The sequence below is a fragment of the Chanodichthys erythropterus genome, chromosome 5 (genome assembly GCF_024489055.1).
Source record: "Chanodichthys erythropterus isolate Z2021 chromosome 5, ASM2448905v1, whole genome shotgun sequence".
Lineage (NCBI taxonomy): Eukaryota > Metazoa > Chordata > Actinopteri > Cypriniformes > Xenocyprididae > Chanodichthys > Chanodichthys erythropterus.
In genome coordinates this window covers 35838996-35865184 of record NC_090225.1, presented here as the reverse complement: position 1 = coordinate 35865184, position 26189 = coordinate 35838996, and the positions used below count along the sequence as shown (strand labels likewise).

The 26189-nt window shown below is 42.7% G+C and overlaps 1 protein-coding gene across 1 annotated transcript in view; it reads left to right on the top strand.

Moving 5' to 3' along the window:
- Nucleotides 1–26189, top strand: part of pcdh15a (protocadherin-related 15a) — a 280344-nt gene that overhangs the window by 28277 nt on the left and 225878 nt on the right. Inside the window, exon 2 of the mRNA XM_067385538.1 lies at nucleotides 6005–6123. Within this exon, the coding sequence (XP_067241639.1) occupies nucleotides 6033–6123 (91 nt within the window). The 5' untranslated portion in view covers nucleotides 6005–6032. The remainder of the gene's footprint in view (nucleotides 1–6004; nucleotides 6124–26189) is intronic.

Genomic DNA, 26189 nt, shown 5'->3' with positions numbered 1-26189 from the left:
AAACCTGAGAATGACTTGATAATTGGATTTTTATGTGCCCAGAGCGGTTTGGCCCAGCGGAGAGCTTTCCCTTCGAGTTGAGAGATTATGTACGCCACCTTAGTGCTGTCATCAGGATACAGGTGCGGTTGCATCTCCAGGACCAGCGAACACTACAGGAGGAATCTGTTGCAGTCCTCCGCTGAGCCAGTGAAGGGCTCCGGTTTGGCCATGGGACTGGCGACCGCAACGGGTGAAGGAGATGCAGCGGGAAAGAGGAAGTGGTCGCTGGAGGTGTCGGAGTGGAAGTGCTGGTTAGAGTGCGATGAAGTGCATCGACCAGATCTTGAAATGGATCCAGATGGCTCATCTTAGATGTGATGGTGTTGGTCTGGTCTTCTGTCACACACAGAAGGGGACGGAGACACAGGTAATAGTTAAGATGTGTTTATTAAACAACCAGAGGGTGAATGGCAAAATGCAGGTGAGTAAATGGCAGTATAAGTTCATGCCTGGAGCGGTGACTGGATCTGATGATGTTTCTTATCTTTTCCCAGGGAACGTGGATGCAAGCAGACATGGAGCAGACAGGACATGATGACACTCACTGGAGACACGGAGACACTAGGATTCACGGAGAACACTGGAGACAGGTAAGCAAGCGTTAAAGGAGTCCTTAAGGTAAGCATAACAGGTAGGTATGCGTTAACGAGACCGGACAATGACTGAGTGATCTGCAGTGTCTTATGTAGTGCTGCTGATGGTGACTGTGATGAGTGTCAGGTGGAGCTTGTTAATACTCAGGGGAGGGAGTGCATTGTGATTTGGTGAGTGAAGAGCCTGGCATGTCTGTGACACAGGGAAACAATTTTTCCTACTTAGGCTACGTCCACACGAAGCCGGAGCTTACCCTAAACCGATCTTTTTTTTTCCTCGTCTCAAAAAATATCTGCGTCCACACAAAACCACTGAAACGACTCAAAACGATGTAGTATACATGCCAGACCATTATGTGGCACTGTAATTCTGCCGCAGAAATGCACTTAAAGCAGCGAAGAAGACTTGGAGCATGCGCATAAACCTTGCGCGCTGAATACAAACTTTAGCAAAGCTTAGAAATAACACTTTATTTTGGTTCAGTAGCTTCTGCAGCACGAACACAAGCATGTAGAGTCTGCTATTGCTGTTGTTGGTGGTGTTTTGTGGTGTTAGCGCATCTGACTAGGGTCGGCACGTGGGGTGATGACATCATCGTTTCAGAATATATACGGATTGCCCCGTCCACACGACAACGCCAAGCCGGCGTTTTCAAATTTTTCCACTCTGGGAACCGGTTTCAAAAAATACCGGTTTCACCTTTAGAAAACGCCGGATCCGTGTGGACGAAACGCCTATCCGATAAAAAAAATTGTGCGGTTTCACTGAAACGCGTCTCCATGTGGACGGGGCCTTAAACTCAGATGCTCATAATTGCACTAACAACTATTTCTCAACACAATCTTTTGCAATATAAACTTTTGTAAAACAACATACAGTAATTTTAACTGATTTCAATCAGTTTATAGCTACACAATATAATGTAAGTTAAACTTTATGATCAGGGGTTGGGTTAAATATTCTGTAATTTACCAATTTTAAAAATATTAATAAATAATTTCAAATGCTTTAATTTTCTCTGATAAAAAGACATAAAGCTAGAATATGTTTTTAAAAGTTTTTGCAAAAAAAAAAAAAAAAAGGTGAGAAAATCCCATAAATTTAGGATCAGAAAGATTATAATTTCAAGATCAGAATGTCATTGGTAAATAAGGATGAGCTCTTTGGCCAACCATTTAACAATCTAAAAAATAATGTCTTGGCTCAAAAAAACAAAACAAAACAAAAAACAGTTTGCATCAATTTTTTTGAGTTATGACAACTTTGAGTGAATTTACGCTCAACCAACAAGCTATATTGAGAAAGAAGAACTTATTAATTTTTGCAGCTTTAACACACATTTTTAAGTTGATTAATCAAAAAGAAAATAAATTAAAAAGAAAAAAAAAAAAGAAAAAAAAGTCTCTCCAACTTCTAGAGTTGTAGTCCTGGAACCAGTTAGGCTAATCTTATCTATTGCAGTTCAAATCAACAGCTGTCATAGCACATGCTAGCATAAGTTATTTAACATGTATATTTAATGAAAAAGTAAGATATTATTTGTCACTGGCATTAGCACAGTCATTGCTTATAGAGTCAATGTAGTGTTTACCATGTCTCTACTCTACAGCAGTGCACAATGGTAAATTAAAACTTCAACATTACAAAAATGTTTTTAAATGTCAAAAATAACAGTTAAACACTAAAAACAAATAAATTAACACTTAAATTCAACATTTATTGTCCTTATCCAGTCCTATACAACTACAAAACCACTGCCTAATTTCCAAAGTTATCACGGAAATTTCATTAAATTACTAGAACCTTTTTTTTTTTTTTTTTTAAAAAGCAGAAACGCAGAACGCAGAAATTTGAGTTTAAATTACAGACAATATTAAGTTCATGTAATGATCAACATTATTATGTCAACAGAACTCTACAAGATATGTTTGCAACTTAAAAGGTTTAATTAAAACAATAAATTATAATTTTTAACTTGCAACCATGCATTTATTTAAGTTGTGGTAACAGGTCCCCTGAATTACTTTCAGAGTTAATAGCTGCCACGCAACCAACCAGAATACACGCCAAACAAGCCTACTTGAGCTTCCGTTCACTAAGGGGGCTTTCACACTGGCAGTTTAGATCAAAACTGGGCACAGTTCACATGAAAAATCACTAATGTGAAAGATGTCATGCAAACTCAGTTTCACACCTGGGTACCGAACCCGAGACTAACTGAAGGAGGTGGTCTGAGTTTGGTTGCACTCGAACTGTGCCACGGTTCACGTGAATATGAAAGCAACACGGATTCGGGTAAATAAAATATATTTACTAAAATAAAACACATGTAAGAGATGATAGTGTTGATGATTTACCTTGAATTCAAGCAGAAGTGAGCCTGCAGTGTATTCGTGCTTTGCGAGTGCAATCAGAGCGGAAAATGAATGGTAATCAGCTGTCTCCTCAAAATAGTTTGTTTGCAAGCAGCGGAAAACCATCTACATGCTGCACATATACAGTAAACTCAAGTGTCATTTACTCTAAAAAAAAAAAAAAACAATTTACTGACCCGCGTTCTGTTTTCTATCATGTGCCGTGCACATCTGTGATGACGTAAGATGAATACAAAGCACCAGGGTTCGATATAATCAATTTGAGTGTGAAACCGGACCAACACTGCGGTGGGCACTGAGAACAGTCGTGCCCGGGGCAAGGAAAGGCTCTTAAATTTGAGTGCTCCATGTGCATTCGTTGATCAGTGTTGAATGTGAATAAATTAAATCCATCATCATATAAAACAATCGTGTCTCTTCCGAAGACTTGTATTAAATAGCTTGATTCATGTGGATTTATTTTACGATCTCTTTATGAATGTTTTGAAGTGTCAGGGTTTTGGGTGAATATTTCTAATAATTTATTGCATCCTATGAAGCCCCATGTGAGGTTTCTTGGGAATGCATCTCTGTCATTGGCAATTTAACAGTTATTTTTTGGAATTCTAGTGGAAAAGTACAGTTTCACGGTCAAGTAAGGAATATTTATAGATAGAAAATTCTCTCAATTCACCCGTCATTGGCAGAAAGTTAAATTTGGACCTTGCTTATGTTTCTCAAACCTAAACTTCAAAGCTGAAAACAGAGACAGCGTTAGCAAGTTCCTGTGTTTCTCTAGCCCTTCTTGTTGGGTATTGTCACAGTTGTTGAGCACTCTGTGGAGATGTTAAAGTGGGAACTATCATTTTCACCCATCACGCTCCAGAGACTTGCTTACTCTCTTTTGGGAATAGAGAATCTGACAGTGGCAGCGACGCGGTCTGATGTTGTATTTAGATGACTGTGTTGCATATCAGCGTTTGGTTTTAAAACGTTTCAGTGGCTTATGGCTGCCGCAGGCACAGCATAGAGATTGTGAGTATGAATACAGGTGACAGATCAAATGGAGACACTTGTTTTAAGTTTATCTCTACATAAACCTCCGCATGTAGGCAGCAACCGATGAGCCAGCCAGCCTCATGACGGGACACGCACACACAGGCACAAATGAATGGTCTAATCCCATGTGTATATTTGTACAAAGTCAAGTATTATCTGTCCTTGCGCATCAAACACTTACAAAGCAAAGTACTGTAGATTAAACCCTTATTTCTGAGATGGGCTTTACAATGACAATTGTTTTCCAGCACTCACACCCAGGATCCAAATGGTGGGTGAACTGAGAAAATTTACCACAGTTAGAAAAAAAAAAAAAGTATAAACAATTTTCACTCAGAAATTGCTAGTAAATTTCAGAAGTAATAACAAAGAAACGGCAAGTATCATTGAATTAAATGTGATTTTTTTTTACAACAGTGCAGCCATAAATATGTTTCTTGAACAACTGTAAAAGTCCCTGAGTAGTTTTATTAGAACATTTTATTACTCTATACAGAACTTTTTTTCTTGTTTTCATTGTTCATTATACATATAATATCTGTCATTTATATAAAACCTTGTAACATGCCAGTATTTAATGACAATTATACCAGGTTTTACACAAATAATGATAGTCCCTCAATTTTGACCACTTCCAATGCAAACAATAATTTTCTATTATTTATTTATCTAAAGTCTGTGTTGTTTGAGATTTTCAAAAAAAGATTTCAGCATGCATATCCACTCTTAGAAATGTCTTACTGTATTTAAAGTATTATTGTTTTCTTTCTTTCTATCTTTTCTATCTTTTTTCCTGCAGTATGTAACTTCCATTTTGGGATTAGCAAGTGTTAATTCAGTTTGCATTGATCAGTAACTGTGCCTGCAAAATTGTCTTAATATCCACATGCCAGCTTAATGCACAGACTTATCTGCTTTTGACTGAATCGGTACTGAAGTTTGGGCTGCCATGGGAAGGTTATTGACTTGATTGATTTATTCACTGGTGTCTTGGATGAAATGTTGGACCAATATCATACTGATGTCTAGAAAGCAGGGTGGATGATATTATATTATTTCAATATATACCTTAAATACAGTGTAAGTCTTCTGTGTGTAACCTATCAGTTTGGATGCAGCATATTTCTTTATTTGTTTTGTAATAGTTCTATTAACCTGTTTATTCTCAAATTTTCCCCATGAAAATATCTAAATGATGTGTCATTAGTAACCCCTTGAAATAATCAATAATTCTTTTTTTTTTTTTTTTTTTTTATGGAAAAGTGTGTAAAAAAATGTATTAATGGTCGGTCACAATTGTGACCGGTGTGATAATATGAGTACTGAATTAACATATTGCTGCAGTAATCGAAATTCTCAGCCCAGTTATTAACACATTTAAAACTCTGTTCCATCACATTCTATTATCACTATCATTCAAAACCCTTATAGAACACTTATAGGAATACTGAGATAAAAGACAAAAAACAAACAAACAAACAAACAAACAAACAAACAAAAAACCTTGATTTTTACTTGAAAAATATTACTTTATTGTAACTCTATAATAATATTGTTATATTAGTGCAGCCAGTATTTAAAACCAAAAATGTATGCCAAAAATGTTTGTCATATCTTTCTTAACATTCTTTAATAACCTGTTGTTTTGGAGCTTTGATGCAGCCTGGTGGTACAAACAACAATTAAACTGCTCTGGTCATGTGGCAATTTGCACTTACCATGTGAAACTGCACATATTTAATTGAGAACCTTTTTTTCCCCATATTTGCAGGAAATGTCAGTAAAACACCAGTCAGTGACATTTTTAAATGAAAACTTTCTTTACGGTCACTATTGTAACCGGTGGGATTAAATGGGATTAAATGGGTTAATTTGTCAAGTTCTGCATGGTTTACAGCAATATATTGGTCTTTTGGACCTTTAAAATGAAACCATCTATGTCTGTTTTTCCGCAGGTGGGTTGGCAGTAGGCAGTAACTGAAGATGAGGAGGAGCTGGTGGCGATCGGGCTGTCTGGGTTTGGCGATTGGCTTGTTTGTTATCATCACCCAAATCTTGGCTCAAAACACTGAAGGTGAGACTCGCAGTTCTGTCCATCATTCATTCCCTGTCACTAGCATGAGAGATTTTATTTACCACTTTTGCAAAATAAACCTTGCACCGGAACCGTAACTTTCCATTTTGTTCCTGGAGTTGGTGAAATGGGATGTTACAGCCCAGCGTTTACGCTCTGAGCGAAGTCAGAGAGATAATTGTATCTCTAACTTTGTGTGGCAGCGTCTCACAAATCGGTATCTGCGTCTTCTCTGCACACCTTCATTACCCAAGCAGCCAGATACAGCTCTCCAAACTGAGCGTCTGATGATGTATGAATTATGCCGTCACGTCTGCCAAAGACAAACTGACAACCGTAATAAAAATCTCAAAACGTTGCTGGAAATGCCGTGAGGCTGAGTGGAAATAGAGGCAAATAAATTGTGGCTATTGTCAGACTGTTCAGATTAGCAGTTGAGGATAAAAGATTGGTGGGCGTCTATAGTTGACATTTTCAGATATCCTTGTCTGTTCATGCAGCATTTATTGTTATGGATTTTTGTATGATTTGAAAAGCCTAGTGAAGATGTTATGTGTGGGGCTGGGTGGTAAAATTGTGTATAATGGTTGGTGGTTGTAATTCTGCCATACTCTGCCATACACCACAGGATATCCATGATGCAATTTCTTACAGCAATCTGAAAACTGTGTTGCAGACAGCTTCATAAATTATAACGCAATTCATTTAGATTTGTGGGTTGTAGCTTGTGTGTCTGGTGTAGACATACACTGTAAAAATACACTGTTCTACCTTACCCTTAAAGGATTAGTTCACTTCTGAATTAAAATGTCCTGATAATTAACTCACCCCCATGTCATCCAAGATGTTCATGTCTTTCTTTCTTTAATCGAAAACAAATTAAGTTTCTTGAGGAAAACATCCCAGGATTCTTCTCCATATAGTGGACTTCAGTGGGGTTCACTGGGTGGAAGGTCCCAATTGTAGTTTCACATTCAGCTTCAAAGGGCTCTACGCATTCCCAGCCGAGGAATAAGGGTCTTATCTAGGAAAACGATTGGTCATTTTCTAAAACAAATTAAAAATTTATGTATTTTTTAACCACAAATGCTCGTCTTGCACTAGCTCTGTGATGCGCCACGCTTTACGTTGAAAGGTCATGCGTGACGTAGGCGGAAGTACGTGGTGGGGCGAAAAACGTCATCTAATTTTCTCCTCCAACTTCAAAATCATCTGATATTGTTGTTTTACCTTTTGTTGTAAAAGGCATTTAACTTAATCTTTGCACGTTCGCTTTGTTAGACCCTGGATCAGTACCTCCGCCTATGTCACGAATGACCTATGTAACGTGATTATGTCGTGTGCGGATCGCAGAGCTAGTGCAAGACAAGCTTTTGTGGTTAAAAAGTATATACATTTTTATTTTTTCAGAAAATGACTAATCATTTCCCTAGATAAGAAATGGGATCCTCGGCTGGGACCCCACTGAAGTCCACTATATGGAGAAGAGTCCTGGGATATTTTCCACACAAACCATAAATTCTTTTCAACTGAATAAAGAAAGACCTGAACATCTTGGATGACATGGGGGTGAGCTAATTATCAGGAAATTTTCATTCAGAAGTGAACTAATCATTGAAATTTAGTTTTGTTGCTGTAACCTGATATATTTAGGTTGATTCAGTAATGTTAAATAACATTTTTATTTTGAAGAAAAGTTTTTAGGTTACAATTTTTTTTCAGTGTACTGTAACTGATTGTTATTTGTGGTTGCCAAGCAATGCTGATCTTGGCTCATTAATATACAACTGTTCATGAATCTGCTATTTATCGGCAGGATAATATTTGTGATTCTTCTCATTCAAAAACTTGATCCAAACTTGACAATCAAAGAATGCACTGCAACCTTGCAAATGCCCATTTCGCTTGACGAACACAGCTTTTACGAGTGCTTGTTAAGGTAAGTCTCAACAGGTAAACGTAGGCTACTTTCTATAAAAGGTCCAACATATTAACCCTTTGACGCGTACAATAAAGTCTTGTCTGGTCCCTGGAGTGTACGATCACACTAGTGTGATTAGAATGTTCAGTGAGTCATGTGATTCACCGCTAAATTCAAATGTTCTTTTGTACTTTAGCTGATGCTGAGCCAGAGACAGATGCTCTCAGTGCTTGCCATATATCACAAATATCCAGTGTCTTCAATTCAGACATTTAAATGCACATAGAGTGCATCCGGAAAGTATAACAGCACTTCACTTTTTCCACATTTTGTTAGGTTACAACCTTATTGCAAAAGGGATTAAATTCATTATTTTCCTCAAAATTCTACAAACAATACCCCATAATGACAACGTGAAAGAAGTTTGTTTGAAATCTTTGCAAATTCATAAAAAAAAAACAAATCACATGTACATAAGTATTCACAGCATTTGCCATGACGCTCAAAATTGAGCTCAGGTGTGTCCTGTTTCCACTGATGATCCTTGAGATGTTTCTACAACTTGATTGGAGTCCACCTGTGGTAAATTTAGTTGATTGGACATGATTTGGAAAGGCACACACCAATATAAGGTCCTGCAGTTAACAGTGCATGTCAGAGCACAAACCAAGTCCAAGGAATTGTCTATAGACCTCTGAGACAGGATTGTATCGAGGCACAGATCTGGGGAAGGGTACAGAAACATTTCTGCAGCATTGAAGGTCAGAACACAGTGGCTTCCATCATCCATAAATGGAAGAAGTTTGGAACCACCAGGAATCTTCCTAGAGCGGACCGCCCGGCCAAACTGAGCGATCAGGGAAGAAGGGCCTTAGTCAGGGAGGTTACCTGGTCACTCTGACAGAGCTCCAGCATTTCTCTGTTGAGAGAGGAGAACCTTCCAGAAGATCAACCATCTCTGCAGCACTCCACCAATCAGGCCTGTATGGTAGAGTGGCCAGACGGAAGCCACTCCTCAGTAAAAGGCACATGACAGCCCACCTGGAGGACTCTCAGACCATGAGAAACACAATTCTCTGGTCTGAGGAAACAAAGATTGAACACTTTGGCCTGAATAGCAAGCTTAAAGGGCACCTATTATGCAAAATTCACTTTTACATGCTGTTTGACCATAAATGTGTGTTGGCAGTGTGTGAGCAAAACCACCCTAGAATGAGAAAAACCACCCTAGAATGAGTTTTTTTACAATCTCAATAATTCATAAGCACTGTCTCAGAACGCCCAGTTCTAAGATTGCTCTCACTGTGACGTAGAATTGCGCTAAGCCCCACCCACGTGGTTTGATTGACAATCTGGTTTTGGCATAGACCCTGCCGTCGGTGATCTGTCAACCATCCTCCATTGTTTCAACGACAGCCGGTAATGTCTCCTAAGAAACATAAGTGTTCTGTTGTGGGATGTAATAATGAACATAGTAGTTTTCACTTACTTCCAACATCAGAGCCACTGAAAACGCAGTGGATGGATTTCATTTACGAAGGAAAGGCGCCACTCAAAATTCCAAAATACGTTTATGTTTGCGTGAATAATTTTTTGACTGACTGTTTTGAGAACGAGGGTCAATTCAAAGCAGGTCTTGCTTCAAAGTTAATCCTCAAGTGTGGATCGTTGCCTACTGTTCGCGATCCAACGTCACCTCCAGAAGAAGTAAGTGTATTTAATGTTTTTTGAGGAAATAAGTTAGTCATTTCAGTCGATGTCAGCCAATTCAATAACAAATGCGTCTAAAGTTGTTGTCGTCGTCGTAGAATGTCTGTGTATATAATTTAAACCTTGTTTGTATAGTGTGTATCTAACGTACTTAGCAAACGTTATCACAGTATTTGTGTTTGTAGTTTCAAAAAATTGCGCGAACGTTATCACAGTGTGTGTGTGTGTGTGTGTTGCACATCCATAATGGCAGAAGGGGCGTGATTAAAACTCTATGTACATAAATGTATCAAATAACCTTTCAGAGACGTCCTGCTCCATTCTCAATTGTGTTTCTACTGCCGGAGTCTCTTCATCATCTGGGTCTGATTCTGGTTCAAACATGTACGGCTAAATGCCATACAAAACAGCGGGTCTCTCACTCTCAGCCATTCTGCTTCTACCGACTGTTTATCGCCATATGTATGCAAGTTACGCCCTCATCCAAAGGCAGGGCGGGGATATGCAGCTCATTTATATTTAAGGTGGTACACACCAAAACAGGTCTTTTTAAAACAGGCCCCAAAAATGACATTTTCAAATGGTTATAATAAATTAACTGTGGGGTATTTTGTGCTGAAACTTCACAAATACATTCTGGGGACACCCAAGACCAATATTACATCTTGTAAAAAGGGGCATAATAGGTGCCCTTTAATGTCTGGAGGAAACCAGGCACCGCTCATCACCTGACTAATACCATCCCTACAGTTAAGCATGGTTGTGGCAGCATCATGCTGTGTTTTTCAGTGGCAGGAACTGGGAGACTAGTCAGGATCGAGGGAAAGACGAATGCAGCAATGCACAGAGACATCCTTGATAACCTGCTCCAGAGCGCTCTGCGCCTTAGACTGGGGCCAAGGTTCATCTTCCAACAGGACAATGACCCTAAGCACACAGCTGAGATAACAAAGGAGTGGCTACGGGACAACTCTATGAATGGCCTTGAGTGGCCCAGCCAGAGTCTGGGAGTATGCAGAGTATGCTGTAACATAACAAAATGTGGAAAAAGTGAAGCGCAGTGAATACTTTCCGCTTTGACATGTTCATGAAATGTTAAATCTCTGAAGGTCTAAATGCAGTGAATTTTGGCTTGCACTTCTGTAGCCAGAGCTGAATGTCGTTTTCCATATAATGCGGCAGTCATGGTTCAACCGTGCTAGATTAGCCACACCCCAAACTCATGATATAGGTTGAGCTGAAAAAAGATGGACACATCTGAGCAGACCACTCTGTGTTTTGATGGTGCGCTGTTTTTGTCTACTCTAGATCCACAAAAGGGCATTTTTCAGTGTAGCAACAAAGTGGGAAATGTGCACAAAAAAGATCGGCAAATGGCTTTGATGCATCACATAAAGAAAATAGAAGAAAAGAAAAAAGAAAAACAAAGAGCTGTTATCTTTTTTATTATTATTATTATTATTATTATTAAAGCTATGTGACATACTAATATTGACAGTTACAAGCAAGGCGAGCAGAACAAAGGTCAGATGACGGCAAACAAAGGATGTGAAAGTATAAAAAATAAAATGAGGTAAATATAGATGAATAAAGGGGAATTATGAGACATTCAAGATCTCCTCATAAAGTTTGACACTTTTTTTTTTTTTTTTTTTTTTCTGTTTTGTCAAGTGTGACAGCCACATATTTATGGCCAAATTTAGATTGCAAAAAATGACAGGTCAGCATTAAACATGGTTAAAGCTGAAATAATTTAGAAATAGCCTGACTGGCGGACAACCAATATCTGAGCTAACTCTGTAGTTGTTGCAAATTCGTTTCATAGTGTCATACAATAGGGAAACAAGTTATGTGAAATGGCTTTTAGAGCCATTAGCTTAGCAGCATACTAATATCTGACTTCTATGAGCATTAGAGTGATGTGTGATGTGATTTAACTGAGTTGCTGACTTTGTACAGTGTTTCAAATTAGTTGGTTAGTTGCATTTTTTTACTATGTTGCCTATGTTGAGTAATAACTAACTTCAAATGGGGGCACTACTAACTTAACTGCATCTTTCAGCAGTGTGTCAGTAGTAACTGTCAAAGTAGGCATGTCCTGATATTGCTGAGTTAGATGCGTTCCTGGGTCAACATATTTTGTTGATCCTGGAACAACATTCCAGTCTGAAAATTTAGTCTTAACCCTATTCCTACCCCTAAACCTAACCCTACCCATAAGTTATCACAAACATCAGAGGGAAATGATAGATGAATAACACTGATGTAGTAGCACCAATTCATGATTTTAAGCCTAAACTTGACATAATCTGTAAACTTGTCCCTCAAATCTGATTGGTTGATTTGAATGATGTTCCAGGATCAACAAAGATGTTGACCCAGGAACATGTTGAACTCAGCAAAATGCGTCAAAGCAGGGAGTCTGTTCATTGAAATTATTCATTTTAAGGAACTGGCTCAAATAAATGATTCACTGATCTATTTGAATCAAAGTTTTGTTTCTGGAACCTCAAATATGGCATTTTTTCTTAACTTTTTACAGTATGTAGCGAAATGAAAAAATACTATTTAATGCAATGTTTTACATTTAAATAGGGCTGTTTTTGTTTGTAAAAGTGATTTTTCAGAAGGGATCTTCGACTAGTTGAACTACTTGATATAATGAGCAGCTTTTTTTTTTTTTTCAAGCTATGGTTTCAAGGTAGACACTTCTTAAAAGGTAGGTGACTTCACAGAAATTAATAGTGCACTTGAGATTGGAGCAGATTCACTTTCTTTGGTTCCTGTCCAATGTTGGCTGTCTTTCTGTGTGCTTATATTTCTTTGTTTGTCTGTGCCTTGAACACATTTAAGAGTATCTACGTACCATTTAAAAGTGGATAGAAAAATCTGCATCTCCATCTCAACTCCACCTATTTCATCCTGTCACTGTAATTAAACTCTGCTGGATATCTGCTGCTAGGTGAGCCATTAAAGTCAGTCTGCAGGTGCACTTTGAGAGTGGAGTCAGTCTTCTCAGTCTAATTGAGGAGGAGGAAATGTTTCTCAAGTCTCATGCTATCAGAATAAAGCGGCGGGCTGTTATTTAAAAAAAAAAAAATACACTGAACGTAATTATACTGAGCTACTCCTGGAAAAGATCTATTCAGTGCTAGCAAGCTGCTTCGCTGTATATGGCCTTCTAACAATGTATCTAAACCTGAAGCGTGTGGTGCATTGTAATGTAAGTAGATATCTCAAGAACTTTAGTCCTGCAGCTACTCCACCCAATTTATTTTCCCAGTCTTCTGGAATAATGTGTTTTGATACCAGTGTTTTTTCTGATTATTTGTTGTTGTGGTTGAAGGTGGTGAATTTCATGGTTGTTTTAGTGATGCTTTAACTCTTTCCCCGCCAGTGTGTTTTAAAAAGGTTGCCAGCCAGCGCCAGCATTTTTGATCATTTTCACAAAAATGTCATGGCCCCCCCAGAATATTTTGTTCTATGAATACCACAACCAAAAACAACCATTTTATTCTAGCTACATGCATCCTTTTTTTATCAACACCTGAATAAGTTAAAGCAATATTTTGAACAAAAAGTTGAGAAAATCACATTTTTTTGTCAAAGGCTACATCCAGATCGGATTCAGAATGATGATCAAAACATTGATCGAGTAGATCGAAACCATCAACACCCCCAAAGCTTGCACAGTACTATACCTCTTCCTGGGTCAACATTTCATTCGGTAACGTTAGGCTGTTTGGATTTATATGTTGGTTAATTTTTGATGATTGCTTTAGCTTACATATGCACAAGCAATGATTCTGCTGCTTGTTTCTGCTTTTTCTTCGCCTGTATTTTGATCCAGAGATTCTGTACTCTTTCAGATGATGCGTAATAGCACCCCTTATGGCATGACAGTGAAAACATGGATTGTCCAAAAATTCTGTCAATGGCAAGGAAGAGTTGTATCATAAATAATGGAAAACTCAGTCAATGGTGGGGAAAGAGTTATAGAGGATGAACTAAGAGACAAAATTTCTTATAGAAGATGTTATCATGCTGACCATAGCACAGACAAATATTAGTGGTCTTTTTATTAGATGAAACAACTTCAAAGATAAAATATAATTCTAAAGAAATATATAAATATTTATACTTTTTAGTTTATACTTGTAGGAGTTTGTAAGCTATTTTAATGTTGATGAAAGAAGTCTCCTATGCTCATCAAGCATTTATTTAATGAAAAAAATATAGTAAAAACAGTAATATTGTGAAATATTTTTTACAGTTTAATATCTATTTAGACTTTTTTTTTAATATATTTCAAAATGTAATTTATTCCTGTGATATCAAAGCTGAATTTTCAGCAACATTACAGTCTTCACTGTCACATGATCCTTCTAATGCTGATTTGGTGTTCAAGAAAAAAAATAAATGAGATTCATTTTTTTATATTAAAAAAATAAATAAATAAATGAGTAAATAAAATGAAAAATCTCATTGACCCCAAACTTTTGAGTGGGATAGTCTGTATGCAGTGCGTTCTTTGAATTTGGCTAACCTGAGGTATCTTAGAAGACAGCATGATAGAGGCAGACAGCACAGTTAAAAAAAAAATAAAAATAATAATAATAAAATAAAAAAAGGAATGACTAGAGTCCGTTTATATGACAAATTATCTGTAAGTATTCAAACTCAACAGAAAGAAATTTGTGGACACTTAGTTGATGTCTTCGTTGACTAGAGATTTCTAAAGTTTTGTGCCACTACAAAACATTTAAATGCAAATTTAATTCAGGCAAGTTAGTCATGTACTCATGTACCCTATATTCTTTCTATGGTGTTAAAATACACAAAATTTAACAAATATAGGTATGTAGTAGAAAACGATAAGATAATTGTAAATGTGATGTGGTTGTGCACTTGCAGCATGTTCTATATTGTGGGTATTGTGGGTGGATTTAGTTTGGTCACGTTCAGTCATTCACTGTCTGTGCAGCATATCAGAGGAACAAAACCTTGTGTGTCCTATTGTCCTCTCATCACCACGGTGACCAGAGAGCGCTTTTCGAGGTCCAGTCTCCCATCATCTGTGCAGAGAGTGCATCAAATCAATTTTCCCTTCTTCTGTTTGTCTCTTGTTCTACCCATCTCGTCCTTTCTTTTTTATACTTGGTGTTATATTGGTGTGGTTTTATTATTATAGTCGCTCTTATCTGTTTATCACCTACATCTCCACTTTTGTCATTCTGATGTAATTGTCTGTTTTTGATTCTCTGTCTCAGTGCATGCTGGGAGCTGGTGTGGTGTCAAGCTTTGAGATCTTCGGCTCACTTCATTTTCACTTTGCCTGTTGATCTATTTATTTTTATGTCTTAGTAACATGCTCTCTCTCCCTTTAATAGTGTTGTCAGAGTTTGATTTGGTCTCCTAGCTGGTGAGTAGGGATGGATGTTGTGACCAAAATCTTATAGACCTATCACGGTACAGTGATTTTACATCACAATATGGTTATTTTTACTGAAAATTCAAGACACATCAAGGCAGTCAAGACACAAGAAAAATGGATGCCCGTAAGAAGACTCATCTGGAGTTTTACGCTATCAATCCATGACACGTTCAGTGACTGAGCTGTATTTACATTCGGGATAGAAATGGTGGCTAGCAAACAAAAACAAAAAAATAAAAATTAGAGTTAATTTTGATCAAGGCTTTTCTTGAAAAGAAAAAGACAGAGGTGTGTGGAGCAGATGGTAGTTTGTTGTCTTACTAATCACATCATCAGGTTCTGCGCTTCTATTGGTTTTTGATTTGGCGATTGTCGTAGAAGTCGCCACACTGCAGGACTGTGCCTCAACTTCTCACACTGCCTAAATTTTGTCGGATGTAAAATTTGATCACAATGGTCATTCATCGGTTGTCAGCGAACATGTCAAACTAGTGATCAAAGATGTCAGGTTTTGGCCCAGGATCAGAGGAATCTTTTAGGGTTCTCAAAATTTGTCTCAGGTGGCCAAATCACAGCCACAATCCTACAGTATGAGCTAGGTTTTATTCAATGCAATCCGCACACTGTAGAAATCCTTTCATTATAACCACACAATGTAAATAAGAGAATCACTGTACAATGAAAGCTGCAATATGTAAGATTTTTGCAGTAAAATATCCAAAAACCACTGGGCCAGTGTTATATATTTTGTTCAGTTGAGTACTTACAATATCCCAAATGTTTCCAACTATTTGTAAATCATGAGAAAATTGCTATTTTAACCAAGGATACGGGAGGGAGGCAGCTTGCATTCGTCTCTCATTAACAATCATTCCAGCAGCCTCGTTCAGCTCCCACAACACTCGGCCCTGCTCTGCTTCATACTACAGTAACGTTAATAATCGCATCCATGAACATGATTTCTGCCCGAGTGCTGTCCCGATTCTTTTCCACCGGCTGTGAGGTGAAGACCACATGTCCCAAGATTCCTCGCTTAAACTTGCCGTCATCAAGCTACGCCTTTGTTTTGAACGGGAGACCTCTAGCTGACGAAAAAATACATATTGCACCTTTTAAGGCAACTTTTTTTATTATAACAGGAGTTTTTGTGAGAGTGCAGAATTCAGTGAGCTTGCACTTCAGAGATTGACAGCCTTAAGGCTGATTTATACTTCTGCGTCGGACCTATGCCGGAGCCTTTGCGCCATAGGCTATTCGTCTGTTTTCATTTATACTTCTGCATCGTTGTCCGCGTCAACGTGCAAGCAGACCACTAGTAGGCAGTGTCCGCGTTCATGTTGAGTATCAAGAAAAAAGCCGAAGAAGCAGCAGCTTGTCATGTACATTGTCAGAGAAGCTTACAAATAGAAGCGACAAATAACGACTTTTGTTGCAGTTTGACTGCATGTGTCCCCTGAAACAGAGTGTTTTTCATTCCCATGGAAGTTGAAAACGCTTGTTCTTCTCCTATTGTGCCACGCCAGTTTTTTTACCTGAGGGAGGGGTTCTAGCGGACCAATCACAGCACTTGTGGTCTACGTAGAATTGACGCGTTGTTACATTTTTGAGGAGGTGTGCGTCAGGCTACTTCGTCGGATGTGCGTGGTACACACAGCCTACGCCATCGGCGTACACTCGATGCAGAAGTATAAATCAGCCTTTAGTGTTTATAAAGGGAAAGCTCTTCTCTTGCTTTCTGTTTATTACCCATTCACAATCTGAATACAAGTTTAGTTCCCTTTTGAAGTGGAACGAGACAGTGCATCTGGGTCAACGCTATGAGGAATGCTATCATCAATAAGCGTAGTGGATATTTGTTCCCCATAGCGTGATGCAGACACAGTATCTCATTCCACTTCAAAAGGGAACATCTCAGTTTACAAATGTAACCATGAGAAGGGGAATGAGACACGCTTCAGGCTCGCCTGCACATCTTCTTCAGACAAAGAATTTGATGACGTACATTGTAGGTGCCCTGTTATAATCAAGGGTCGGCCAATGAAATTGTTGTGTTGGCACACATGCTTCAGACATTGGTCATGCTGATGCTGTTTGCCATAACATTGATCCAGATGCAGTGTCCCGTTCCCCTTCACAGGGAATCATGGTCATAACCTGATACATTTTTCCTGCTGCTAAGTACACTGCAAAGTTTCTGGATTGAGAACCCCATTAAAATGCACACTTGAAATGGAAACTGTGATAACTGACCATGATAATCAACAGATGAGACGGAACGGGCCAACATTTTATAAAGTACTTAATTCAACAGTTTTTGGTACTGAGATCCACAAAATTTTACTGTATGGTATTGGTACCGACTACTGTAATTTTGGTACCATGTGTAAGGACTTGGCCTATTTATTAGCTCAATTTAATTGTTACAGGGAATAAGAATTGAATCAACTGTAAATGATTCACTGTAAATGATTCAGAATTAATATTTAACACTTCATCAATTATTCGTCCAGTGAAAATTGAGGTTAGAGTATTTTACCAATTCTGGATAAAATATTATCCTGCGGCCAACAGTAACAATATTTTATTATGATTATTGTTATTATTGTAATTATTATATTCTAAGCAAGAGGTAACTTGATCTTTTACGTTTAAGGCAGTAATTTGACACACAACACAAGAAACTCGTATATGTGAAAATCAAAACAAGATTTATTGACTACTTCTAATGATTACAGGAAACTAAGGCTAAACACACACACACACACACACACACACACACACACACACACACACACACATTCGCGGAGTTGATGAGTTATGAAAAGTCCCAAGTTCAGTGCTAACTTAACTCATAACCTGAGGAAAATCACAAAAGCAGAGCTTTGGCTTGATTGTTTAGGTTTAAAAGAGTTTCACCAGTTTCCAGCAAGAGAGAGAGAAGTTTGCTTGTACCTGCATTTGCTCTGACAGCTGAGGTAATCGGGTTGTTCCGTGACTCGTGTACAGCGGAATCCCGTTTTGGATTGGCTGTCTTTCAGGTGACGTCTTCTCGGGAAAGCCCTGTGGGTTGCGCGGAAGCTTTGAAGGATGCTGCTGGCTGGTGAAGCTGTTCTGATCTGAGCGTCTGGCTTGAGCGGCTCTCTTCTTGGGAGACTTTGGTCAGGTATTTCACAGAGGGTTTTGGAGTCTGGATGTGACGGCTGTTGAATGATCAGCGACGCAGCTCGTGTTTGAAGTCGGGTGTTAGATGGAAAATCAGCCCCGGTCAATCAGTTATCAATGACCCATGCGACTTTTCCGCCGTGGTCAAAGTAGCGGTGCTTCAGCTACTTCTGACCGATTTCTGACTTCCAGCTTCTGACTTCTGACATTAGCTTGTTCGGACAGCATAGTTTTAAAGGAGCAATTCTGGCTCCATCCTTCAGATGCAATCCTCCAATGAGACGTTGCTACGGAGATTAGACACGCCTCGTCTATTGTCTATTGATCACATCGCGTGATATCTGCAGAACATTCTCCTGTTTTATTAACAACTTTATAAAGTTTCTTAATATTTTCCCGATACTGAATTTCAATGTTTCATTCACACAGAATTACAGAGAATTCTAAACTCTGTATTTAGAGCTCAAACACGACACACTTCTTCCACACATATTACTAGACTGACCTAATTAAAAACAATGATTACAAGAGAAAGAAAATGCATACGGGAATACAAACATATAATGCATTGACTCCAACATATTAGTAATCACATCATAGCAAATGTTATTCTAGATAAAGTTAATATTTTAACAGATAAACAATTGTCCCCTTTTGATATTCAAGATTGAGTCCTTAAGCATAGTTTACACGAGTGACCGGGTCAGGATGGACTGCTCACACAAGGGAGGTATTGATAGGACAGATTCGTCTTTAAATCCGTTGATGGGTGTTTTCCTGTTCCGTCCGATAATACAAGAGGGTTTTGTGAGAGAATCAATAGATTTAATGTGATCAGATCCACGTGATGGGTTCTGATTAGTTTATTGATGATGAGCTAAGAAGTCCTTTAGACAGAGTCCTTTGTTAAGAGAAGTCACGTCATCACTTCTGTTAAGGCTAGGTGTTTCCTGTCAGGAAATGGATCTTTTGGACCAAATGAAGCTCTGTTCAATCATGCCTCTGGCTGATAAAGCCATTTGGTAACGTCTGTCGAACGAGTCCCTACACATGACAACCCTAATTGTAAGTTTATATCTCACAGTTCTGTCTTTGTGTCTCGTAATTACAAATTTATATCTCATAATTCAGACGTTTTTATATAATAAACTCAGAATTGAGATAGATAAAAAGATTAAAAAGTCAGAATTGTGAGATAAAAAGTTGTAATTACCTTTCTTTTTATTCTGTGGCGGAAACAAGTTTCCATAGTTTCTAGAGAACCAAAAACATCTAAAATGTGTATTAACACTCCTTAATGCTAGTTCCCTTTCAGTCGGTCACGTTCGACGTACGTCAGTAGTGACCGACGAATTGGGATATCGCTTAGAGAGCCCTATCATCTTCGTGTAAACTAAAACAAGCCAATGGAATTGGCGTGCGATATTTGCATAATGCGCACCGCCCCCGTCAGGTGTATATAAATAGGAAGCAGATGCAATCGCACTCTGTCTTTCGCTTCGGAGCCATTCACTGGTGTCCTGTTTTAGAAGACTCCTTTCTTCGTTTGTTTTATTCTAAAACATTGCCTCAGAAGAGGATTTACAGCGAGCTTTCAGTGCTGGTGAAAGGGCACGTTCAGCGAGGTCGCGAGTCTCCGAGGAGCTGAGCTATAAGCTCGAAAACTGCTGTTTTCACAGCAACACAAAGAGTGTGTGCGTGTGTAGCGATTTGGGCCGGTTCCTCGGTGTGTCAGGGAGTGGTGTACCTGACACATCGCGTCGCTCCCTGGGTGCTTCAGCACGAGTGAGTTGACTTCCCCTTCTAAAAGAGCTTTACAGACGAACCCTGACAGTATGTCATTTCGTCTGTGCGTTAATGGGTGCGGTCGTTCCCTGGTCCCTGCTGATGGGCACAATCGTTGCATCTCGTGTTTGGGCATTCTGCACGCTGAAGCAGCTTTTGTGGATGGTTCATGTTCCCATTGCGGGAACATGACTATCGCGATGCTGAGGTCAAGACTCTCCTTCCTGAAGTCTCGGTTGGACGATTGGTACTTGGCGGGGGGTCGCGCTGGTCAAATCCAGCGTCCCGCCCCAATGCCTTTCTTCCCGGAAGTACACGATGAGGTGACCAGGTCTTGGCAAGCTCCGCATGGGGCTCGTACAGGGCCTGGTCCCTCGTCCGCCTTCACCTCCCTGGACGGCGGGCTAGCCAGGGGGTACGCGAAGATCCCGCCAGTCGAGCGGTCTGTTGCGACGCAGTTGTGTCCAACGGCCGCTGGCTGGCGCGGTGAGCTGCGTCTCCCGTCCCAGGCCTGTGAATTCTCAGCCGGTCTGACTGAGAAAGCTTACAGTGCCTGTGGGCAGGCTGCCTCTGCCCTGCACGCGATGGCCCTTTTGCAGGTCTATCAGGCAAAAGCGCTGTCGCAGATGCCCCAGGAAGGTCCTGACCAACAGCTGCTTGGGGAGCTGCGCGCTGCCACTGACCTTGCCCTCCGGGCAACGAAGGTGACAGCGCGTTCTGTTGGCCAGGCGATGTCTACTCTGGTAGCCCAGCAACGCCACCTCTGGCTGACCTTGGCAGACATGAGGGAGACCGACAAACATCGGTTCCTGGATTCCCCCGTGTCTCCGGTCGGCCTTTTCGGCGACGCGGTGGAGAGCTGTGCCCAACAGTCCTCCGCTGCACAGAAGCAGGCTGAGGCTATCAGACATGTCATGCCACGGCGGTCCGCTGCTGCCTCCACCCAGCCGCCCGTGGCTCAGCCTCAGCCCGCTCGTCGCCGAAGGCGCCCGCCTGCGTCTTCCTCCGCCCCTGCTAAGTTGGCAAAGCAGCAGCCTACACCAGCCAAACAGCAGGGTGCCGGGCGCGGACGTGGTGCCCAGCCCGTCTCTGCCAGCCAGGTGGCAAGCGGTCGGGGAAAACTCGGCCCTGAGACGGGCGACCTGGAGCGGAAGGTTCCTGCCCTTTGGGAGAGTATTCCATCTGCTCTCCCACCCCCGGAGGAGGGCCGGGGGGATTTTGTGGCGGCTGTCCATCTACCGCCGCTGGCTCTCCGGAGTCCAGCGGTACCCACTTTGCCACAAAAGGAGCAGTTTCCTCAAACTCCAGGTCACAACAAGGGGTGTCTGCCAGTGTGCCAGGCTCCGCCTCGCTGCTGTCAGCTCCCTCCCCATTCGCCAGCAGGTGGCAGTGTGATGGTGCAGACCGCGTCCCGTGCGCCGTCTCCCATGCACACTGCTGCCTCGCAGAGTCCGACCCCACTCCGGGCCGCCCTCAAGCCGTCCGAGTCGGGTCCCTCTCTGCCTTGCTGCCCCACCCCCGGTGCGTCTGTGGTGCCTTTGGTCCCGCTGGCTCAGTGTCTGGAAGCGTGGATAGCGCTCCCCAGCCTGTCCAGTTGGCTCATTCGTACTATCAGACTCGGCTATGCGATTCAGTTCGCCCGGGGTCCCCTGGTCTTCAGGGCTGTCCACTTCACTCAGGTGTTGTTGGACAGTGCTCCTGTTCTCCGGGTGGAGATTGCTGTCCTCCTGGCGAAGGGTACAATCAAGCCGGTCCCTCCAGCCGATATGAAGTCGGGGTTTTACAGCCCCTACTTCATTGTACCGTAAAAGGGCGGTGGGCTACGGCCAGTCCTGGACCGTCCCCAGGATTGGTTTGCAGCAATAGACCTGAAGGACGCATACTTTCATGTCTCGATTCTGCCTCGACACAGACCCTTCCTAGGTCAGTCTGCGTTCGAGGGTCGGGCATGTCAGTACAAAGTCCTACCCGACATGGTTGTAGCTCCCAACCGGTTGGGTCTTCAGGTCAACTGGGACAAGAGCAAACTCGCCCCCGGGTAGAGGATCTCTTGTTTCGGTCTCGAGCTAGACTCGGTCGCACGGACTGCGCGTCTCACCGAGGTGCGCGTCCAGTCGGTGTTGAACTGCCTGAGCTCGCTCAAGTGCAGGACAGCGGCTCCACTGAAAGATTTTCAGAGGCTCCTGGGGCATATGGCATCTGCAGCCGCGGTAACGCCGCTCGGATTGCTTCATATGAGACCGCTTCAACACTGGCTCCGCGGCCGGGTCCCGAGATGGGCGTGGCAGTGCGGCACGCTCCGTGTCCCCGTGACACCGAGCTGCCGTCGCACCCTTGTCCGGTGGTTGGACCCTTCGTTCCTGTGGGCCGGAGTACCCCTCGAACGAGTGTCCAGGCACGCTGTGGTCTCCACAGATGTCTCTGCCACGGGATGGGGGGCCACGTACAACGGGCATGCAGTGACAGGTCTTTGGACGGGGCCTCAGCTGCATTGGCATACCAATTGCCTCGAGTTGCTAGCGGTTCGTCTTGCGCTGGCCCGCTTCAAGGAGCTGTTGTCAGGCAAGCACGTTCTAGTCCGCTCACTAAGCACTGCGGCCGTTGCGTACACCTACCGTCAAGGTGGTCCACGCTTCCGTCGCATGTTGCAACTCGCCCGCCATCTCTTGTTGTGGAGTCAGAAGGATCTGAGGTCCCTTCGGGCCACTCGTGTCTCAGGTGTGCTCAACCGTGCAGCCGACGAGCTGTCACGGCAGCATCTACTTGCGGGCGAGTGGCGGCTCCACCCCAGGCGGTCCAGCTGATTTGGCAGCGTTTCGGCGAGGCCCAGGTAGTCCTGCTTGCCTCCCCGGAAACTGCCCTCCGCCAGTGGTTTTATTCCCTGACCGGCGGCACGCTCGGCACGGATGCCCTGGCACACAGCTGGCCCCCGGGTCTGCGCAAACATGCGTTTCCCCCAGTGAGCCTTCTCGCACAACTCATGTGCAAGGTCAGGGAGGACGGGGAGCAGGTTCTGTTAGTGGCTCCGTACTGGCCCACTCGGACCTGATTCTCAGACCTCATTCTCCTCGTGACAGCACCTCCCTGGCCGATTCCTCTGAGGAAGGACCCCCTGACTCAGAGACGGGGCACCCTGTGGCACCCGCGTCCCGATCTGTGGAACCTCCACGTGTGGTCCCTGGATGGGATGCGGAGGTTCTGAGTGATCTCCCGCAAGCGGTCGTAGACACCATCACTTCCGCTAGAGCTCCTTCCACTAGGAATCTCTACGCGTTGAAGTGGAACCTGTTCGTCGAATGGTGCGCCTCTCGCCGAGAGGACCCCCGATCATGTTCGGTCGGATCCGTGCTTTCCTTTCTGCAAGATGGGTTGGAGCGAAGGCTGTCTCCCTCCACCCTCAAGGTGTATGTTGCCGCTATTGCCGCACATCACCATGCAGTTGAGGGTAAGTCCCTGGGGAAACACGATCTGATCGTCAGATTCCTGAGGGGGGCCAGGAGACTGAATCCTCCTCGCCCTTCCTCCGTACCCTCTTGGGATTTGACCCTGGTTCTCCCAGCTCTCCGGGGTCATCCCTTCGAACCTTTGCAATCAGTCGACCTGAAACTAATGTCTCTTAAGACGGTTCTTCTGGTTGCATTGGCTTCCCTGAAGAGGGTAGGGGATCTGCATGCATTTTCGGTCGACGAAACGTGCCTAGAATTCGGGCCCGGTGCTTCTCACGTCATCCTGAGACCCCGGCCTGGATACGTGCCCAAGGTTCCTACCACTCCCTTCAGAGATCAGGTAGTGAACCTGCAAGCGCTGCCCTCGGAGGAGGCAGACCCAGCCCTAGCTTTGCTCTGTCCTGTCCGCGCTCTGCGCGTTTACGTGGATAGAACGCGAAGCTTCAGGACCTCAGATCAGCTCTTCATCTGTTACGGAGGCCAGCAGAAGGGAAAGGCTGTCTCCAAGCAGAGGATGGCCCACTGGATAGTGGATGCCATCGCCTTGGCGTACGAATCCCAGGGCGTGCCTTGCCCGCTCGGGTTGAGAGCCCACTCCACCAGAGGGGTGGCCTCTTCCTGGGCGCTGGCTCATGGCGCCTCGCTGACAGATATCTGTAGAGCTGCGGGCTGGGCGACACCTAACACGTTCGCTAGGTTTTATAGCCTACGTGTAGAGCCGGTATCCTCGCGTGTACTCGCATCCACTAGTCGGTAGACGTGTTGTACCCGCTCTAAGTGTCGGCTTGCAATGCCATTCCCGCCACTGGCCGGATACGTGCATACTTTCACAACAGTCGTGTTCCCCGCTGGCGAACCCTGTCGAGTTCCTCCGCCTCCCCCTTCGGCTCGGACATTGCGGAGTGTCTGATGCCAGGCCTACATCCGTCGCTGACGCTGTCTGTTGGCTGGGGCCCATATGTCGTGACCCCTCTACGTGAGCGGTCCCATATGTGTATTCTCCACGGTTTAAATCTACCTACGGGCCGAGTCCGTGTCTTTCCCTTAGCAGAGCCAGCTCTGCTGTCACCTGTCAGATGAGTCTCCCCCTAACCAGGTGGAGCCATCCCAGGGACTCCATATGCGTACTGCCCCCCCGGGCCAGTCCATGTGTGTATTTCCCACGTAAACTCCTCCCCCATTGGGTAGGTAGTGGTCTCCGCAGCGTCCCTCACGGGTTCGCTTCCCCAGTGTGTCTAGTTTACTTAGTGGGTAGTGGTTAGACAGCAGTAAACTCTCTCGGTGTAAGCTCACCCCCTTCACCGCCAGCCGGTGCTATGGGCGGCTGAGCTTGCGCTGGGCACTGGAAGGGGTTTCGTAACTGTGGCGCTTTAGTTGGGATCCCAATTCGTCGGTCACTACTGACGTACGTCGAACGTGACCGACTGAAAGGGAACGTCTCGGTTACGTATGTAACCCTCGTTCCCTGAAGGAGGGAACGGAGACGTACGTCCCGTCGCCACAGTTTCTGTACCCTCGCTGTAGCGCGGACACCAGTTGTCTCCTCAGCGAAAAACAGAGTGCGATTGCATCTGCTTCCTATTTATATACACCTGACGGGGGCGGTGCGCATTATGCAAATATCGCACGCCAATTCCATTGGCTTGTTTTAGTTTACACGAAGATGATAGGGCTCTCTAAGCGATATCCCAATTCGTCGGTCACTACTGACGTACGTCTCCGTTCCCTCCTTCAGGGAACGAGGGTTACATACGTAACCGAGACGTTATCTGTGTTTCTTGTTTCACCAGTTGACTCGTTGCTTTCCGTTATTTCTCCAAAGGAATTTTTGGAGAAACATCTGAAAATATCTGGAAATATTTTTCTAATGTCAATTCAAGGATTGGATTTGGGAAGGAATCATGGCATTGCACTTTTTTTTCCCCACTCAGGCCTCATCTGAAATTTCAATTTCATCCTCTAAGTCACTGATAAGCATCTGTTAGATGTATCCTGATAGCGGCAGGAATATCCTCTTGATCTGATTACGGGATGTGTTGGCTGACTACAAAAGAGTTTGCAGTACCTGCACATCACAGGTGATGTTTTGTTCAATGGGTGTTAGAGGAGTCGCAGGTCGTGCCACCTCTTATGGCAATGGATGTTCTGAAAGCAAATGCTCTTGAAAACTGTTTCCGTAGAATGTTCCAATTTTCTTGAGTCGGTGATAAAAGGCTTCAGCTATAAAGATTTCAGAGATAGGCTCTCAGCAGATTAGGTAAAAAGGTATATTAGAAGACACTGGCATTCCCTGAAAAAATGACCCAAAGAATAGAAAGTTGAACACTTTCAGGGGATATGTGTTTTGTGAAAATGGCCCTGTTGAGAAAATAAACTAATACATAAACTTACAAAAATTGATAAATGTCTTGATGTCACAGAGTCGCAACCATCACATACACCAATCAGCCTATCACTTAAGGAGTGGTAATCATAGCATAAGCAGAATAATTGACTCTGGGTCTTGAATTATTTGAAAAACATAATGCACACCTAAGGTGTAATAGCCTCGTCATCAATTATTCTTTACTTATTGTCACAGATGGCTGAAGATGAAGATGATGTGATC